The following is a 16,863-nucleotide window of genomic DNA, read 5'->3' on the forward strand; positions in this document are numbered from 1 at the left end:
GTGTCATAAAAATTACCTTGTCTTCCTGCAGGATTGCTTCACTTTTACATCATTTAGAAAGTATACTGTGCATGTATTCCCCAAGCCAGTATAGTTTCATAGCAGCATGTATTGCTTTCTGCAGTAGGCTCTTATTACATGGAACCTGAGGAGACCAGAAAAAAATGTTCCACTTAACTGGAGCTCCATTGACTGAGAGGTGAACAAAAAAATGAGCTGAACAGAAGTATGAAACAAATCATATCAGATGCTCTTGTTCCATTTAAGCAGTGTTGCCATTTAATAAATTTCTATTTACTTGGAGTATACTGGGTGATTCCACGAGAGACGGGTCCGAAAGTTGTTGTTTTAGATTTGGTTGCTTATTTATTATTTTGTACACATACCACCCAGTAGCCCGAAAGTGAACTTCGTTTTCTAATTAACTGCATAAATTAAGAGGACAAAAACATCCAAGGTATTTTGAGCAGAAGGACCAATTTCGTCTTTTGTCATTTTCGAAAGTCAACTATGATATAAAAACACAAATATTAAGGTGACAAAGACGATCTTTTTTTCTAATAAATGTACACATAATGAAGAGTGAAGCAGCATTGCTTAAAGCCTATGGGCTGAATGAAAACGTTTTTGAAAAATGTCTGAACAAGTGACATTTTTTTAAAGTTGCTATATATGAAGTTTTTTTTTTCTTTCTAAGCCATACCAGCTAGTGAAAAACAACTTGGTGACCGATTACAACATAATGTTTGCAATATTGCCTGTCAATACTGATGTACCTCAAACACATATTTTTATAGATGTCCTCAAACTTTCAATTTCGGTGGCAGTAAAGTCTTTTGAAAAATCAATATTTAAAAACACGATCTTCCATTTTTCTAGAAATCCCACCAAAAAACCCTCACGGATGATAAAAAAATAATATTAAAAACATGTTTGCAACGACAATATTACGGGTAGAAGTTCCAGCTTTTCGAGAATGCTCTTAGGCAATAAAAGATGCGAAATCGGGCTTTAAAAAATGACAGCATATCCACGGAGTGAATCATGATCAGTGGGACGAAGCATGCGTGCTTCCGTCCGTCCGCGCGACCATCCGTGCGTCCACGCGTCCGTCCATCTAGTGAAAACTCCAAGTACCGCCACCTCGCATCTCATGTGGCACATACCCGCTCCGCGCGCCTGTCCATCCGTCTGCTAGTCTGTCCGTCCGTCCGTGCGTCCACCTAGTGTACACTTCAAGTACCGCCATCTTGCATCTCGGTGGCTACGTACGACAACGACGGAGGATGAACAGACCCACGCCTTCAGAGGCTTCGCCCCTAGAAAAAGAAAGTGGGCCCGAGCTTCTGAGTCATTTGAACGGGACAATGGCCGCGGCCACCCTGTAAGTACACACCTCATCTGTAAAAAACGCAGTCCCCCCCCCCCCCCTCCCCCCCAGGCCTCTGATATTCCGGCGGAGCACTTCTCTGCTCGAGGACCTATTTACAAGAGCCCCTGCACGTGGAACGATGTCATTACATGCGCCCTTCGCGCGACTGAAATGGCCGGCTCACTTCATCTCTGCTACAGCTGCGTTCATCAGCAGCACTCGCGGGCTTAAACTCGTACGTGGAACATGCATTGCGCGGGGCGATGTGCATGTAACTTGATAACCCCGACCATAGACGTGCGCAGAGGGAGGGGAGGTTCGTAGTCAGCCTCACTCATTGATATATAGAAGAGGGTGATGCGACGAACCTGTGCCCCCCCCCCCCCCCCCCACCGAAGGGGAATCCTGCGCAGCACGCCTGGTTACGTGGAACATCACGGCTACACCAAAAACCCGCCGAGAGTGCACATGATATACCGCAATAATATTGACGCGTGTCTACATGTGGACGAAAACGATGGTGGGGGATTTAGTGGACACGAGGTAGTGGGCCTCTAGCTTCACTCGAGACCAAAGAAGATGATCTTGTGGCTCAATTATGGATTAGAGGCTACAAACAAACAAACAAAAGCTCAGCTGTTGAGAACACGCTGCTTACGTTGCCTCAAGGTGTACCTGTGTTTTATTCGCGTTGTACCGCGACAATATCAATAATTATGGTCCTAACTGTGGATTAATGCAAGATGGTTCATATTATGTGTGTTCTAGTTCAGCATTTCGCACCGCCTATGGGGCTGTGTGAATGAGGCGAAAAAAAAAAAAAAGGCACTGCACCGCTACATTGCACAAAGACACGTGATTTGAGCGGGAAAGAAGAAGAGTGGCGCGCTACCGCGAGCTTCAAGGAAGAAGAACGGGACTCGTGCGCTGCATCGCTTCGGGTGCAGTCTGAGACTGGAACGCAAGCCGCTTGCACCGAATCTCGGGTCTTCTCTATGGATGAGCTGCAAGCCGTAAGTCCGGGCATTTTTCCGCTCAGGATGACCTCGCGCGCCAGATGCGAAACAGCCCCGAGTCGTAAACAGCCGAGGCCTGTACTGCTCTCGCGACTACGTGCAGGTGCTTGTCGCGATAGTGTCGTAACAACAACGTCAGGTCCCAGCTGTGGCGGAGTTATTTGTGTGGAATCCGACCGTTAGTAGTTAGCTGATGCAGGTCTCAGGCGCGGCGTAGCGCAGTTAATTTTGATTAAAAAAAAACGCTTTAGTGAAAACGGTTATGGCGCCGACTGCATGCAGTACGCTAAATATATGTTCCCGTGGCAAAAAAATGGGGGAAGGGCACGTCCCCCCCTTCCCCCGGCCTACTACCTTCCCGTGTGCCTGTAGCACAGTTGCGTTTTGCGACACGACTTTCTGACCTGTGCCAATAGAGTAAATCACCATTCTGCTCAAGGCCTGTACCTATAACATAAAAAATGAAAGGGGGGGGGGGTGCTTAGCCTATAAGTTTACTGGTCCACATCGCATTGCGCATTAGTGAGCTTCCGCAGCTGCAAGAATTGACTTTGCCGATTAAACGCGTTCTTGAAGCTGCCGTATATACATGAACAAATGAAGCAGTATAGGCTTCCCTGTCTTGTCTCGTGCATTACTCGAAGGGAGTCCCGGCACAGGTCTCGTCCATCCACTGCCACAAAAACCAAAACGAAGAGATAGACGTGGACCTGAGCGCTCGCCGGCGGCTCATCTGCGCCAGTATTCTCTGCCTCACCTTCATGCTCTTCGAGCTCATCGGTAAGTGCACACTTGAACGTGAACATATGGGCAAAAATTAGGCAGGAACAATGAATTATTTTCTTTTCCAATAAGCGCAGCATTTACATTGATAGGACAAGAAAAGCACCTTCCAGTTGGCGCACATTTTCTACGCTGAGGTCGGCGGCAAGATCAATTGCGGCTTTTGTGGTCTACCTTCCGATGAGTTAGGTTCAATTTATACAAAAGTAAAGCAAGAAAGCAGATGTACGTCTGGATGCTCTTCCAATTTCATGGTCTATATGGCAACCATACAGAGGTCAAAACGTAGCTGTGGTGTTTCAGTTGCGCAAGAGCCTGCAAACTTGTCGTTACGGCACGCCATTCCTAATAGCGCCGTAATAGCGGAGTTACGCGCGTTTAATGATCGAAATACGGCCATCGCTCGTTTCGCTCTCCCTTCGCTAGGCTCTGGACGTTGTCTAGGAGTAGGGTGCACGCGCACCTGCAGGCAGACGAACAAGTTCTTTCTGCTGCTGGCATGAGATTATCCTGGTGACGTCGGGACAAAGGTGGGAATACCGAAACGCCCGTGGAGCTTGAAATCAACCCTTCAGCCTTAGAGACGCATTGTGCCGCAGCCCCCTAAGCATGCATGAACTCTCCGGCATGATCACTTATGCAGTGACAAACATGTGTCTTGCTCATGCAGGCGGCATTTTGGCGAACAGTCTGGCGATAGCGACGGATGCGGCGCACCTCTTAACAGACTTCGCCAGCTTCATGATAAGCCTGTTCTCCCTGTGGATGGGTGCCAGACCCGCCACGAAACGCCTCAGTTTTGGCTGGTACCGCGCAGGTACGCAGATCACTTGGAGCTTCGTTCACACGTAACCGACACGAACTGGTAAAGTCCTTACGCTCCGGCATCCACGCTAACATTGATTGCATGACATATATGCACGAAGCAGCCTCAGTTGTAGATGTCTTGGCGGTCTTACTGGCTCTCGTACCATAAAACGGCATGAACGTATCATCATCATCATCATTCATCATCATCAATTTTTGCCGCATGCACTAGCTGGACAAGCTTCCATCGGAAGCTTGTACCATCACGGAAGAGAATCAAATGAGGAGGAGGCAGGATTTCACTACGCTATATACAGAAGCCAAGAAGTGTCACTCACGTGATCACCGTGCATGCCAGATTGTACGGTAGGTTTTAGAGCTGCCGCTGTTTAGACAACGTCAACGCAGGCGCGCAAGTGTGCATCGGTCGAAAAATGCGGCCAACCGTTTTCACCCAATATGTGGCGTGCTACGAGGCAACAAGCGAAGGAAGTGGTTTCGCGTACAGAGTTGCTCGCCGACGCTGGCTGCCCGACGTAATGTAATGCAGTCCATCCGTTACCACGACTGCCAATAATGATTATGCTCTTCTAATTATGCTGCTGTACACCGCACTGGCGCAGAGGTGATCGGCGCGCTGACATCTGTGATTATGATCTGGGCCGTCACCGGCGTGCTGGTCTACATGGCCATCCAGAGGATGATCAACAAGGAATACAACATCGACGCCACCATCATGCTCATATCCGCCTCCGTCGGCGTCGTGGTCAACATAATGTGAGCGGCCTGATATATTCAATGTATTTTTCGTTCGACTGAGCTTGCTAAACGCACATCAAATATGACACGCAGTGTTTATAAATTGTACAAGATGGCAACGGCACCCGGCACATCGCGTAACGGACAGCGAAGGAATTGAGGATGCTCAATTCCTTCGCTGTGCCTCATAAACTGTTCTTCCCGACTGCACGACGGTGTACGCCCCTTACGGGGACAGCGTTAGATGCAATTTTTGAGCAATATATTCCCTTATAGCACACATTCACTACAGAATTTACTCCTGGAAGAAACAACGCTTCTTCGCCTACGTAGGCAAAAACTGGGTGATATTATGCATAAGCAAACAATAAAATGAACAAACAAACAAATAAATACATGAATAAAAATACGAACGCTTGACAACACAAAGATTGGACTGACTGACTAAACGGATTGTTCTGCTAGAAAAGTGGACAGTTACGACACTAGCCAATAGTATAGGTAGCTGGCGCGCATAATATCCGAGTAAATACGGTAGTTAGCTGAGATGAAGGGCTATACTTAAGGAGTTGTCTGGATTTGTAAAGGAATTCTCTACTACAAACAAATTAAGTTGTATGTGATCAGAAACTCTCGCTCACCTTACCATCGACATGACTGTACTCCAATTACAGAAGGGTGCCTGCACAAAGATTTCATTCGCGATCATTTACGTCACATGTAAAGGCCTGACCACATCGCACCCGTTGCAGCGCGTGGAATTTTGACGCACCGCCGCACCCTCTCCCTACGGAGAAAGCGGGCGTGCAACTTCACGTAGCCACGCGCCCTCTCCCTCTCTATATATAGAGAGAGGGCGCGTGGCATTGCTTAGGGCCGTTCCACGCGCTTCCCGCACAGCCACGACGCACTTGCCGGGACCACTACCGCACGCAAGCGGGGGACAAATAAGCCAATTGGCGACGCTCTTTCACCCTCCGCAGCGTCGCCAATCGGCTTATTTGTCCCCTGCTTGCGTGCGGTAGGCGTCCCGGCACGTGCGTTGCGGCTGTGCGGGAAGCGCGTGGAACGGCCCCTGCCCTTCTTTGTATACATTCCGCCGCTGTAATCGGCAACTTGCGCGTAATTCAAATACGGCGTTCTGTTTAATGCTGCATGCTTGCGTGCTGACGTGCTTGAGAGCGGGCGCGGATGATCGACGCTGCGGTTACGCGCGCAGCATGGGCGTGGCGCTGCAGATACACCCGACGAGCCCCCTGGGCCACAGCCATGGGTCCGAGGATTCAACGCGCCGCTTCGAGCTGCCCTCGACTGAACCATTCGTGCCGCATGGCGCCAGCAGCAGCGAGATGGACTCGTCGCGACAGTACAACCACCTGAACGACGTCCGTGGCGTCGGCTCGCGCACGGCGCTGGGCACAGGCATGTCTTAGCTATCGGCTAAAGAGTCCATCAAATTATTGAGTTATGCGGGGAAAAAATTTCACCTGTCAGTCGAAGAGTGTTTATTCTATGAGAATCTTAAAGCGGTTTCTGTGGACGTAGAAGCAAGCACACATATAGCATGCGGGACCTCGCGTTCGTGAGAAGAGGTCCCCTTTGAAGAAAAGAGGTAGCATTAAAAGAGCTTCACCACTTATATTTTTATAAAGGAGAGCCAGCTTTAAAGGAATCATAAGAAAAGGTCGCTTTACAACGACAATGCGGCACCATCGGCAGCTACACGTGCTAGCTATAAAACGAGCCCGAAAAGACCTGCATAGACGTCTTGCCTATCGAGGAACGTGGAACTACTCGGCATCTGTGAGCACGCGAAAGAGACGCCCATTGGCGTGTTTGCCAAATGCGATTCGCGTCCTAGAATGCTGCTTCACCACATAAAGTTTCTTACAAAGGACAAGCCAGCTTTAAAGGGTCGTAAAAAGATCGAAAAGGGGTCAGTTAGCACGTATAGGGTATGGCAAAGACGCCGATGGGTGTACTAATTGTGCACACTCGCAAGTACCATGAAGTTTCGCGACAGGCAGAGTCTCCATGCAGGTCTACTGTACTTACGCTGACGTCACCAAGTTAGTGCGTGTGCAAGCCGGCAGTTCCGCATTGTCGTTTGAGGAGCAACCTTTTAAAACAACAGAGTCATTTTTTTCTCTCTCAAGCTTCTTGTCAGTACGATAAACTACTGTGCACAATGAACTACCAAAGCACTCTCAAGCTTTTTTTTTTCATTCTGAAATGCGCTCCCGCGTGTTTACGTCTATTACCTTTGCCGACAATGACCATGGTCGCTTTACTTCTTTTTTTCTTTAAACATGTATTGCACATTCCAGGCAAGTTACTTCTAGGAAGATCACGTGCTCGTATTATATACTGATGTCCCACATTATTTAAAAACCTGAAAATGAGTGAGTCAGTGTGAAAAAAGTGCCGCCATATCCACGAAGTGAATGACGATGAGTGGGCGAAGCTCCGGAGGTAAATCTGGTAAACCATGAATCATTTTGCCCACTCGATCCGATTTTATTACAACGCTCCCTCTAGCGTACGTCGCCGCACTAAATCGAACAATTGCCTTCCACCAATGACACGCGCCATATGTGACATCATTCCTATTTTATAGGAATGATGTCCTATTTATTTCCTATTTTATCTCGCATCTTTCATCATCAACTACAAGTACCGCCGTCTAGTTTATAACATCTCGCATCTTTTCATCATCACCTACATGTACCGCCATCTAGTGGACACTGCAAGAACTAAACGAGAGGTGGCTACATACTGGGGACGCACTGCGCACGCCTTAAAGAGCTTCGCCCCTAAAAAAGACGTGGCTGATGTCCCTACATAAGAATCGACGTAACACGAATGTGAAACGTCTCTTTACAGAAGTAGTTTAGCGTTTATTGCGCATTGTTTCAGGAACAGCAACAAATTGCAGAGTCACGTTAAAAACAGCGAGCAGCTCGATACCTGGAGTGCACACCTCAAGCAGAAAGCACGCAAGAAATATTCATACACAGGAACGAACGCAGACTAACAACTGTCACAGCTCGACACTTAAAACGCGCTGTTGAAAGAGAAAAACGCACGAAACGAGCGCACAAATATACGCAGGACAAGCGCGAACAACTGCCAAAATTATAAAGAAGAGAACCACACACAGCGCTGCACTCACAACTGAAAGTTTAATCCGAGCAACAAGAATTTAAAAAGTAATAGCCGCGCATGACAAGTGAGGTACAACGAGATTAAGTGATACGCTCATCAATAAAAGTGAACTCTTTTTTGTGCAATGTAACCGAGGTCTGGCTTACGCAAGCATCACGTGACTTGTTAATATGATAGGCTTCAGACACCTCACGGGTGAATTGATCGTGGTGCTTAAAAATAATAACAGTGTTAGACAGAAGAGGTGTGCACCCACACATGGCACAATGCGAAGCTAAATGGGAAGGCGTGCCGTTATGCAAAGAGAGATAGTGCTCCCGCAACCTTTTATTGATACAGCGGCCCGTCTGTCCCACATAATGAAGGCCACAAGATAAAAGAATGCGGTACACCACCCCCACAGCACAAGGCACATACTTATATCTATGGTTTACGGCACATTTCTTTACATCTGGCTTGTCCATCTTGTCTAGCTGATTGGAAACCAAAGCACATATCTTTCCCAATTTATTGGGTGCCCTAAAAACCACATCAACTCAGTAGCGGGAACCAACATTTTTTAACCCATGTGCCAGTTTATGCATATAAGGAATTACTGCGAACTTCATTTTTGCCCGATTGATTTTCCTAGCTGCACGTCCTTTTAAACCACCAAAGAAATGTGCCGTAAACCATAGATATAAGTATGTGCCTTGTGCTGTGGGGGTGGTGTACCGCATTCTTTTATCTTGTGGCCTTCATTATGTGGGACAGACGGGCCGCTGTATCAATAAAAGGTTGCGGGAGCACTATCTCTCTTTGCATAACGGCACGCCTTCCCATTTAGCTTCGCATTGTGCCATGTGTGGGTGCACACCTCTTCTGTCTAACACTGTTATTATTTTTAAGCACCACGATCAATTCACCCGTGAGGTGTCTGAAGCCTATCATATTAACAAGTCACGTGATGCTTGCGTAAGCCAGACCTCGGTTACATTGCACAAAAAAGAGTTCACTTTTATTGATGAGCGTATCACTTAATCTCGTTGTACCTCACTTGTCATGCGCGGCTATTACTTTTTAAATTCTTGTTGCTCGGATTAAACTGCCAAAATTATTCCTGCGCCGGGTGTCAGCGGCGCGCTCCATTCGTAAACTCGGCCGCGCAGCTTTTGAAGTGACCTCCGTCCTCTCCCGAATTATGAATCTGATAAGCGCGCACGCGCCGAAGAGACTACGCTCCGTGGAGGCGGCGCTTCGCGCAGGCGACGACCTTTAGAGCGCGCCCAACGCGAGGGTTTCGCGCCACCTCGCCACTGATAACGAAAACGCTCTAAAGTTTCGAAGCTATGAGGACTGCAAAACAGTGTATAGTGTATATAAATGGCTTACCGTTAGCATTCCGGACAACGTACGCTCCGTGGCGTAGTGATAATCATCATCATCATCATCAGCCTGACTACGTTCACTGCAGGACAAAGGCCTCTGCCGTGTTCCGCCAGTTAACCCGGTTCTGCGCTTGCTGCTGCCAATTTATACCCGCAAACTTCTTAATCTCATGTGCCCACCTAACCTTCTGTCTCCCCCTAACTCGCTTGCCTTCTCTGGGAATCCAGTTAGCTACCCTTAATGACCGGTGGTTATCCTGTCTACGCGCTACATGCCCGGCCCATGTCCATTTCCTCTTCTTGATTTCAATTATGATATCCTTAACCCCCGTCTGTTCCCTAATCTACTCTGCTCTCTTCTTGTCTCGATAATCGCCGCGCGCTAAAAATCGAAAACTTGCTGGTTAGATTCCGCGCGACAAATGCTTGCCTTCTGTTTTCTTTTTTCGCAATTTATCAGTATATTTTACAACGTCACTTCCGTGACGGAAGTACGTCAGTGGACCAGTGGCGGACAGCGGCATAAACCCTTTCTTGTTAAATATCATTTGAGGTGGTTTAGGGATCTGTCCCATCCCATGTTCTTTTCTGTTATCTTTCTCCATGCTAGAAACTATGACACAGCGAGATGAATGGCGTGAAACGTGCAACACAGCAAAAGACGTGTCTCTGCCGTCGCCGTTGCAGGCAGCCTACAAGCGATGAGTCCGCAGCACGTACTCGATGTTGGAACCAGCGGTCACAGCGCCAGCGCCCCATCCATGTCGTCGCCGCCTTACAACCAGTCCAGTCCGGAAACGCCGCCGGTGCACCACACCGATACCTTGGGCCGCGACGAAGCCGGGACTCTTCAGAATCACAAGGCCGAACAACGGGTCACGACGGCGAACGCTGGGCCGTCCGGGAGCCAACAGGTGCACTTATTATATATATATATATATATATATATATATATATATATATATATATATATATATATATATATATATATATATATATATATATATATATGGGATATGGCACAACGGGAGCGTTGTCAACAAGGATAAATATATTTATTTCCAAACAGTTTCGGGAGGGGTCCTCCCTTCATCAGGGGATGAGTATAACTCATCCCCTGATATATATATATATATATATATATATATATATATATATATATATATATATATATATATATATATATATATATATATATATATATATATATATATATATATATATATATATATATATATATATATATATATCGAATAAAGAATGACGAGCAACTTGTACTGGAACAGCAAGTCTGAATCCCAGGGTCCAGATTTGGCTCAATCTTTATTACGATAAATTAGTCGGACTATTGTGATCAATTTAGAATTAGAATATCATCATTAATTTATTATTATTTGAGATTGTTAGAATTATTACCCATAATTAGCCACTGAAGTAAGTTTAGTCTTTGGTGAGCCAGGAGATTAGCTGAAGACCCTTGACTATTTTAGAAAAAACACCCCCTTTCATAACTTGTTTTCGGCAGAACACCATCAGAATTTCGAAAGCGGTAGGGGCCCTAGGGCAAACCCCTCCTCTTGGCTACGGACCAAGGTTGTGTGCAGTGCGAGTGCGTAACCGGAGTCGCAGACCAGGCCACACGCCCTTCGCCGAATTCATCTGCTCAGCACCCACTTTTCGGTCAAAGGCATGTTTCCTTAGATTAACAGAGCTGAGTGAGTTAATAGATGTTTGCGTCAAGATACACGAGAGAAGTCAACGAAAACGCCAACTACGTGTTCCTCTTTAAGAAGAAAAGAAATAAAGTTATTTGTGGGTGTGAAGCGTTAGCCACTGAGCCACGAAGGAGCACCTGAAATAAAAATACTGGCTCTGCCCATTGTGTAATATACAACACGTCTATTACGCATGCCGTTGTGTTGAGGTCTGAAATGAACAGAAAATGTGGATTGATGATCACAGCGCACCCAACTTCTCAAGCCGTCTCTCTGCAGCTTTTTTTTTTTTCTCAGTGCATCAGTGTGCCTTCGGTGCATTTGACGATTAAAGAACGACCTTCCTTCAGAGCACTTAAATGTTTAAACTGAATAAATGTACCCCCGTTCCAGATTGTTACCAGATCTATCGGCGATTTGTCCTTTTTTTTTTTTTGACAGTGCCTGTTGTCGGTTCACATACGCGCATAAGCTTTCTTGGCGTGAAGCTTTGTCGAGTAAATAACTCAGTTGCAATTGAACGTCAGTTCTCTTGTGCGTTATTTCTTCCTAACCAAATCAGCGCTCCTCTTATGAAGGGGTTTTTTTTTTCTATTCCTCCTTAATTGCTCACTGGAAAATATTCATTCATTTCTTCATTCAATCATTCGAATACAGAAACGTTGCTGCGTTCAGCACTTCAACATCTGAATTTCGACCCTTTTCATTGCGCTCAGGCCAAATCCTCGAGCAACTCGGAAGAGAACGGCGCGTTAGACTCCGGGATGCGACGACACTTCGACAGCAGCGCCAACGGAAACGTCTTGGACAACGCCTTGGCTGCGCCCGGGACTGCCGCAGTTAATGCGTCCGTCGGTGTGCACGATCTTTTAACGTCGCCGCCGGATGGTCAAAATGTAGTAAGTTCAAGGAGCTAATGAGCACGGAGAACTTCACCTCGAAGATTTCTGAAGAGCACCTTTATATTACCTGCACACTCAAGCGCTTCTATAGGGCGCTGAAATGGGAATGCAGCGTGAAGCGCTGCATGTCGTATTGCATTGCAATGCGACAGAACGAAAGAATTCGGAAGCAATATAGCTATAATTTAGCTCACCTATTTGTCTTTCTATTGTATTGGTTTCGTGCGCTCAGCCAGATAATGGATCGAGCGATTCTTAAGAAGACACCGGGCCTTCGAAGATTTAATGCGGGGACGGAAGCATGTATACTATCAGCCTCAAATAAAGCGTGGACAGCGGCAAGCACCGTCCAGTTATCACTTTGGACAGGCGCGCCCATGCGCAGTGCTACATGCTTCTAGTACACTCTGTCAAACCATACGCGCGCTTGTCAATGGTGATGGCTGGAGGGCGAACGCCTGCCGCAGTTCAGGCTTTGTTAGACGCTGATATAATACACATACGTTTTATACTCAGCTCAACGAAGTGTTGTACCTTCTTATCGCGGACAACAAAATGGCTTCACCCGCCGCGGTGGCCCATGGGGCACGACTGCTGACCAGACGATAGCGGGATCGATCGAGTCCCAGCAGTGGCGACCGCATTTCGATGTATGCGCAAAAATGTAAAGGCCCGTCAGCTTACATTTAGGCACACGTTCAAGAAAAGCACGAGGAGCCTTCCACCGCGGCTCTCGTAATCGTATCATGGTTTTGGGACGTAAAACGCTGGCAGTTAATTGTCATCATAGTTTCGTGGTTTACAAAATGGCTATCCTAATTCACCTGGTTCTACTATATTTGATCAATGGTAAAATATTTGATACGCAGCAGCAGAAGGCGTCCTGCAGTCATCCCGCAAGCGCGACGACCCCGGCGCAGTCGCCGCCGCAACACGGCGCGGTCGCCGACTCGCAGGCGCCCGAGGCCGGCAACGTCCTCCCAGCTATGCCGGCGCCGCGTAGCGAGAGCCGCGGCGTGATGAACATCAACGTGCGCGCCGCCTTCATCCACGTGCTGGGCGACCTGATCCAGAGCGTGGGCGTGCTCATCGCGGCCATCGTCATCTACTTCTGCCCGAGCTGCGGCGTCGTGGACCCCGTGTGCACGCTCATGTTCTCGGTCATCGTGCTGGTCACCACGCTGACCATCCTGCGGGAGGCGCTCAACGTGCTCATGGAGGGCATCCCGCACAGCGTTGACTACCTCCAGGTCAAGCGGCTCCTGCTCTCCGTCGACGGCGTGGCGCGCGTGCACGACCTGCACATCTGGGCGCTGAGCCTCGACAAGATCGCCGTCTCTGCGCACGTCGTGCTCGGTCTGTATTGCCGTGCGGCTGTTTGGACGAGTGTGTTTTCAGAAGAACTTGGGTGCTCATTGTCCTTGTACTTTGTAAGCGGCCGAAATGTCCCGCTGCAACTTCGTAAACTTGTTCCTAGGCATGCGTATACTGAGACACAGAAAAATATACGCGTACCATCAATGAAGGATTTCATGGTACGCGTTTTTTTTAGGAGCGAAGCTCCTTAAGGCGTGGGCTGTGCGTCCCCTGTATGTAGCCACCTCTCGTTCAGTTCTAAGTATTACGCTAGCCACCGCCCGATCTAAAGGGTACAGCCATATCCATCCGTCCATCCATCCATCCATCCGTCGGTCCGTCCATCCATCCATCCGTCCGTCCATCCGTCCGTCCGTCCGTCCATCCATCCATCCGTCCGTCCATCCATCCATCCGTCCGTCCATCTGTCCAAAAGATGCAAGATGTTATAAACTAGACGGCGGTACGTGTAGTTGATTATGAAAGATGCGAGGTGTTATAAAATAGGAATGATGCCACATATGGCGCGTGTCATCGTTCGATATAGTGCGGCGACGTACGCTAAGGGGAGCGTTGCAATAAAATCGAGTGGGCAAAATGTACGGAGGATTCATGGTTTACCAGGTTTACCTCCGGAGCTTCGCCCACTCATCATCATTCACTTCGTGGATATGGCGGCATTTTTATGTCAAGCTGTGCTTCTGTAGATACGAGTACAAAATTGATAAGCTTCAGAGCAACGTTTGTAGACCCTGGTAAACGTTTCTTCAGGGGCTTTCGAACTCCTCCACGCCCTCCCGACTACGCCAGTGCACTCTACAGAATCCAACATTGGCCCGAAGGTTGCGGCATCGAAACCCGGCCGCGGTGACCGCGTTTCGATTGAAGCGAAACGCTGGCGGCCCGCGTATTTGGAGCTGAGCACATTAAAGAACCCTAGGCCATCGCTATCATCGGAGCCCTCAGCCATGGCTTCCTTCATAATCGTGTCGTGGTTCTGGGACGTGAAATCCTTACAATTATATCACGATTCAACATTCTCGGGAAGGGAAGTCAGTGTCTTGTTTTGAATTTCGCGCCAAATCCTCAGCGCCTGCCGGCCATGCGACATCTTGGATTTAGAAGACTGGCTGAGTTAATATTGAGATATGCTACGTTGGCCCTTGTCAACTTTAAAACACAGTAAGAACAGGTGTGCATGGCGCAGAAACTTCAAGCATATTCTGGTACATTTTTAAGAGGACTCCGTTGAAAAGTTACTAAAATATAGCCAGTAACGTCTCGTGAAAAAAATTCCAAGCAGCGTAGCACTGTACAGCACGTATATTTATCTCACGTTCATCTCCACGGTAGCATACTGAAAGATGAGCCGCGCCCCTGCACGCAATTGCTCTTTGATCTCTCTTCAGCGGAAATATCAGCGCCGACGAAACGGCACTGCTTCGACTGGTATCAAACAGGGCGCATAACTTGACGGTAACTGCGAAGTATGGAAGAAAAATGAGTGAGGTGCGTCTTTAAAAAATATGCAAACTCGCACGCAACACTTTTTTTTGCTTCTTTTAGCTTCACCGCAAAACAGTTGTGTAACGAGGTGAAAAATGATAAAAACTAGTTGAGCAGTGAAGCACGCTAACTGCGGCGTTTGTTATCGAAAAAACTGCACGCCGCAAAAATAAATAAATAATAATAAACGCGAAAGGACGACACAACCGAAGAAAGAAGAAAGAAAGGAAAAGACCCCAATGAGAAATAAATATTACGCGAACTATTATGCGGTTGACTCAGCCTTAGACCTCGAAATGCGGTGACTCACGCGCAACAGCTCTCGCTTTTTAGCTTCACCGCAGAACAGTTGTGAGCTGCGAAAAAAAATACCACAAAAAAGTTGTGCAGTGAATCACGCAAATTACGTCGTTCATTATCGGAGAAGCTGCCTGCCGCTACAAGAGCACGAAAGAACTGAACAGACACAACCTACAAAAAAGAAAGGAGACCTCGATAAGAACTGAATATTAAGCAAACTCTAACAGGTTAGACACTGCCTCTAAAGAACAAATAACTGAGTGTTTAGTGATTTGATTGTTACAGGAATACACTTACAATACTTGAATTTTCCTGCTCCTTGAAAGTTTCCCGATTCTTTTTTGTTTTCGCAATCGTTCAACACTGCTTGTTTATTGGACGGTCGCCTATCATTGTTAAACTGAGCAAAAATTCAGTCAAAGAGCAGTAGAAGTAATCATAAGCATAGGTCGTGGTTTGTCATACCTAAAGATCATGCTAGAAAGACACTATTTTGGAATATTAAAGCGATAGAGTAGACACACTCATTGGTTGATAAACAGGAAACACAATCCATTTCGGAGTCATCTACAATAACTCGACATTTTGCCCGCAGTGCCTGGTGCGGATGCCATGTCAGTGCGGCGCAATGCCTCCAGGACGATTCGCCGCAACTTCGACGTCTTCAAGCTGACTCTGCAGATGGAAGAGTTTGAAGAAGGCATCCGACAACACTGTCGGCGATGCAGCGAGCTTAGCTGAGGCGCATCAACACTGCGGTTTCAAGCCTGGTGTTTGTTCTAGGCCTCCACAATGCGGCACTCATTAGAGCTATTATATGTTACTTCGATTGCTAATGTTTTACCAAGTAAAAATGCATTTTCACAAACAAGATTATTTGTAAATGCCTACAAGCGGCCATTCTCGTAGAATGAAATATTGTGAAGCATATATTGATATCATGCACGTGAGTACACGTGTAGTAATGTCTAGAGTTTGTCAACACAAACGTTGTGCGAGTTGCGACTTCAGGTTCATCGCCTACATAACAGTAAATATTTTCTGAAGAGAAGTGGTGTACTGAGTGAGCTCGTATAGGTTGTTTTCTATGGCAATAACAAAGTTGTGGATCTTTGCCCTCTCCAATATATAAATAAAAAATGTTATGAAATATAAAATATTTAACAAGCGTACATATTTCAAAAATGAGAAATATAAGGTGTTTAACAATTGGTGCAGATTATAAAGATGTGCATTTGAATAAAAAGTAGTTTTTTTTTAACACTCTTTGGGTTGCTGCTTCAAGCACACTTGCAGGGTACCCACTACACCATTAATAATTGTGTAGTAAGCAGGCATGCACTATGCCATGGTACCCGCTGTACACTTGCAAAGGAACTTTGTGCCATTTTTTTGTGCTGGGGCTGGCGACAATGAAGAATTGTCAGAAGTTTCTGTGATCCCCACAATCCCACACAGTGGGCATGCGGCACTGTTAATAGGTGAACAAGATCCAAGATTTTGTAAGAGGTTAGAGCATTTGATGACCCACTCGTTGCGCAATTCGAATCATGCGACGAAAATTTCTTTCCCCACATCAAGCCTGCTTAAGGCTAATTTGCAAAGGAGCCCCAAGATCTGGCGTGGCTCAGTGGTACAGTACTGGACTGCCACGCAGGAGACCGGGGTTTGAACACCATAGTGTCCTTGGTGTTTTTATTTACTGTTTTCTTTTTTTCATATTTGGGGTGACAGTGCGGAAGACAACTACGGTCTGTTGTGACCTCTGTTGTGATCTAATAACGGCTTTCGCTGTTATACAGGGGGATACTTGTG

General features: G+C 46.9%; 1 protein-coding gene across 3 annotated transcripts; it reads left to right on the forward strand.

Annotated features, from left to right (window-relative positions):
* Positions 1–2,289: 2,289 nt before the first annotated feature.
* LOC119173903 (proton-coupled zinc antiporter SLC30A2) lies at positions 2,290–16,309 on the forward strand. Of its 3 annotated transcripts, none has more exons than XM_075895284.1 (9): positions 2,290–2,385; positions 3,033–3,168; positions 3,842–3,988; positions 4,602–4,755; positions 5,957–6,163; positions 9,961–10,183; positions 11,701–11,883; positions 12,756–13,242; positions 15,644–16,309. In XM_075895284.1, exons 1-9 carry the CDS (start codon positions 2,368–2,370, stop codon positions 15,787–15,789), a joined length of 1,701 nt encoding a protein of 566 aa, XP_075751399.1. In that variant the 5' UTR covers positions 2,290–2,367; the 3' UTR covers positions 15,790–16,309. The 3 variants fall into 3 exon arrangements, with proteins under 3 accessions (XP_075751399.1, XP_075751400.1, XP_075751401.1); XM_075895285.1 differs by having other exon boundaries at positions 12,759–13,242; XM_075895286.1 differs by lacking the exon at positions 3,842–3,988.
* The last annotated feature ends 554 nt before the right edge of the window (positions 16,310–16,863 follow it).

This window comes from Rhipicephalus microplus, chromosome 5 (genome assembly GCF_043290135.1).
Source record: "Rhipicephalus microplus isolate Deutch F79 chromosome 5, USDA_Rmic, whole genome shotgun sequence".
NCBI classification, from domain to species: domain Eukaryota; kingdom Metazoa; phylum Arthropoda; class Arachnida; order Ixodida; family Ixodidae; genus Rhipicephalus; species Rhipicephalus microplus.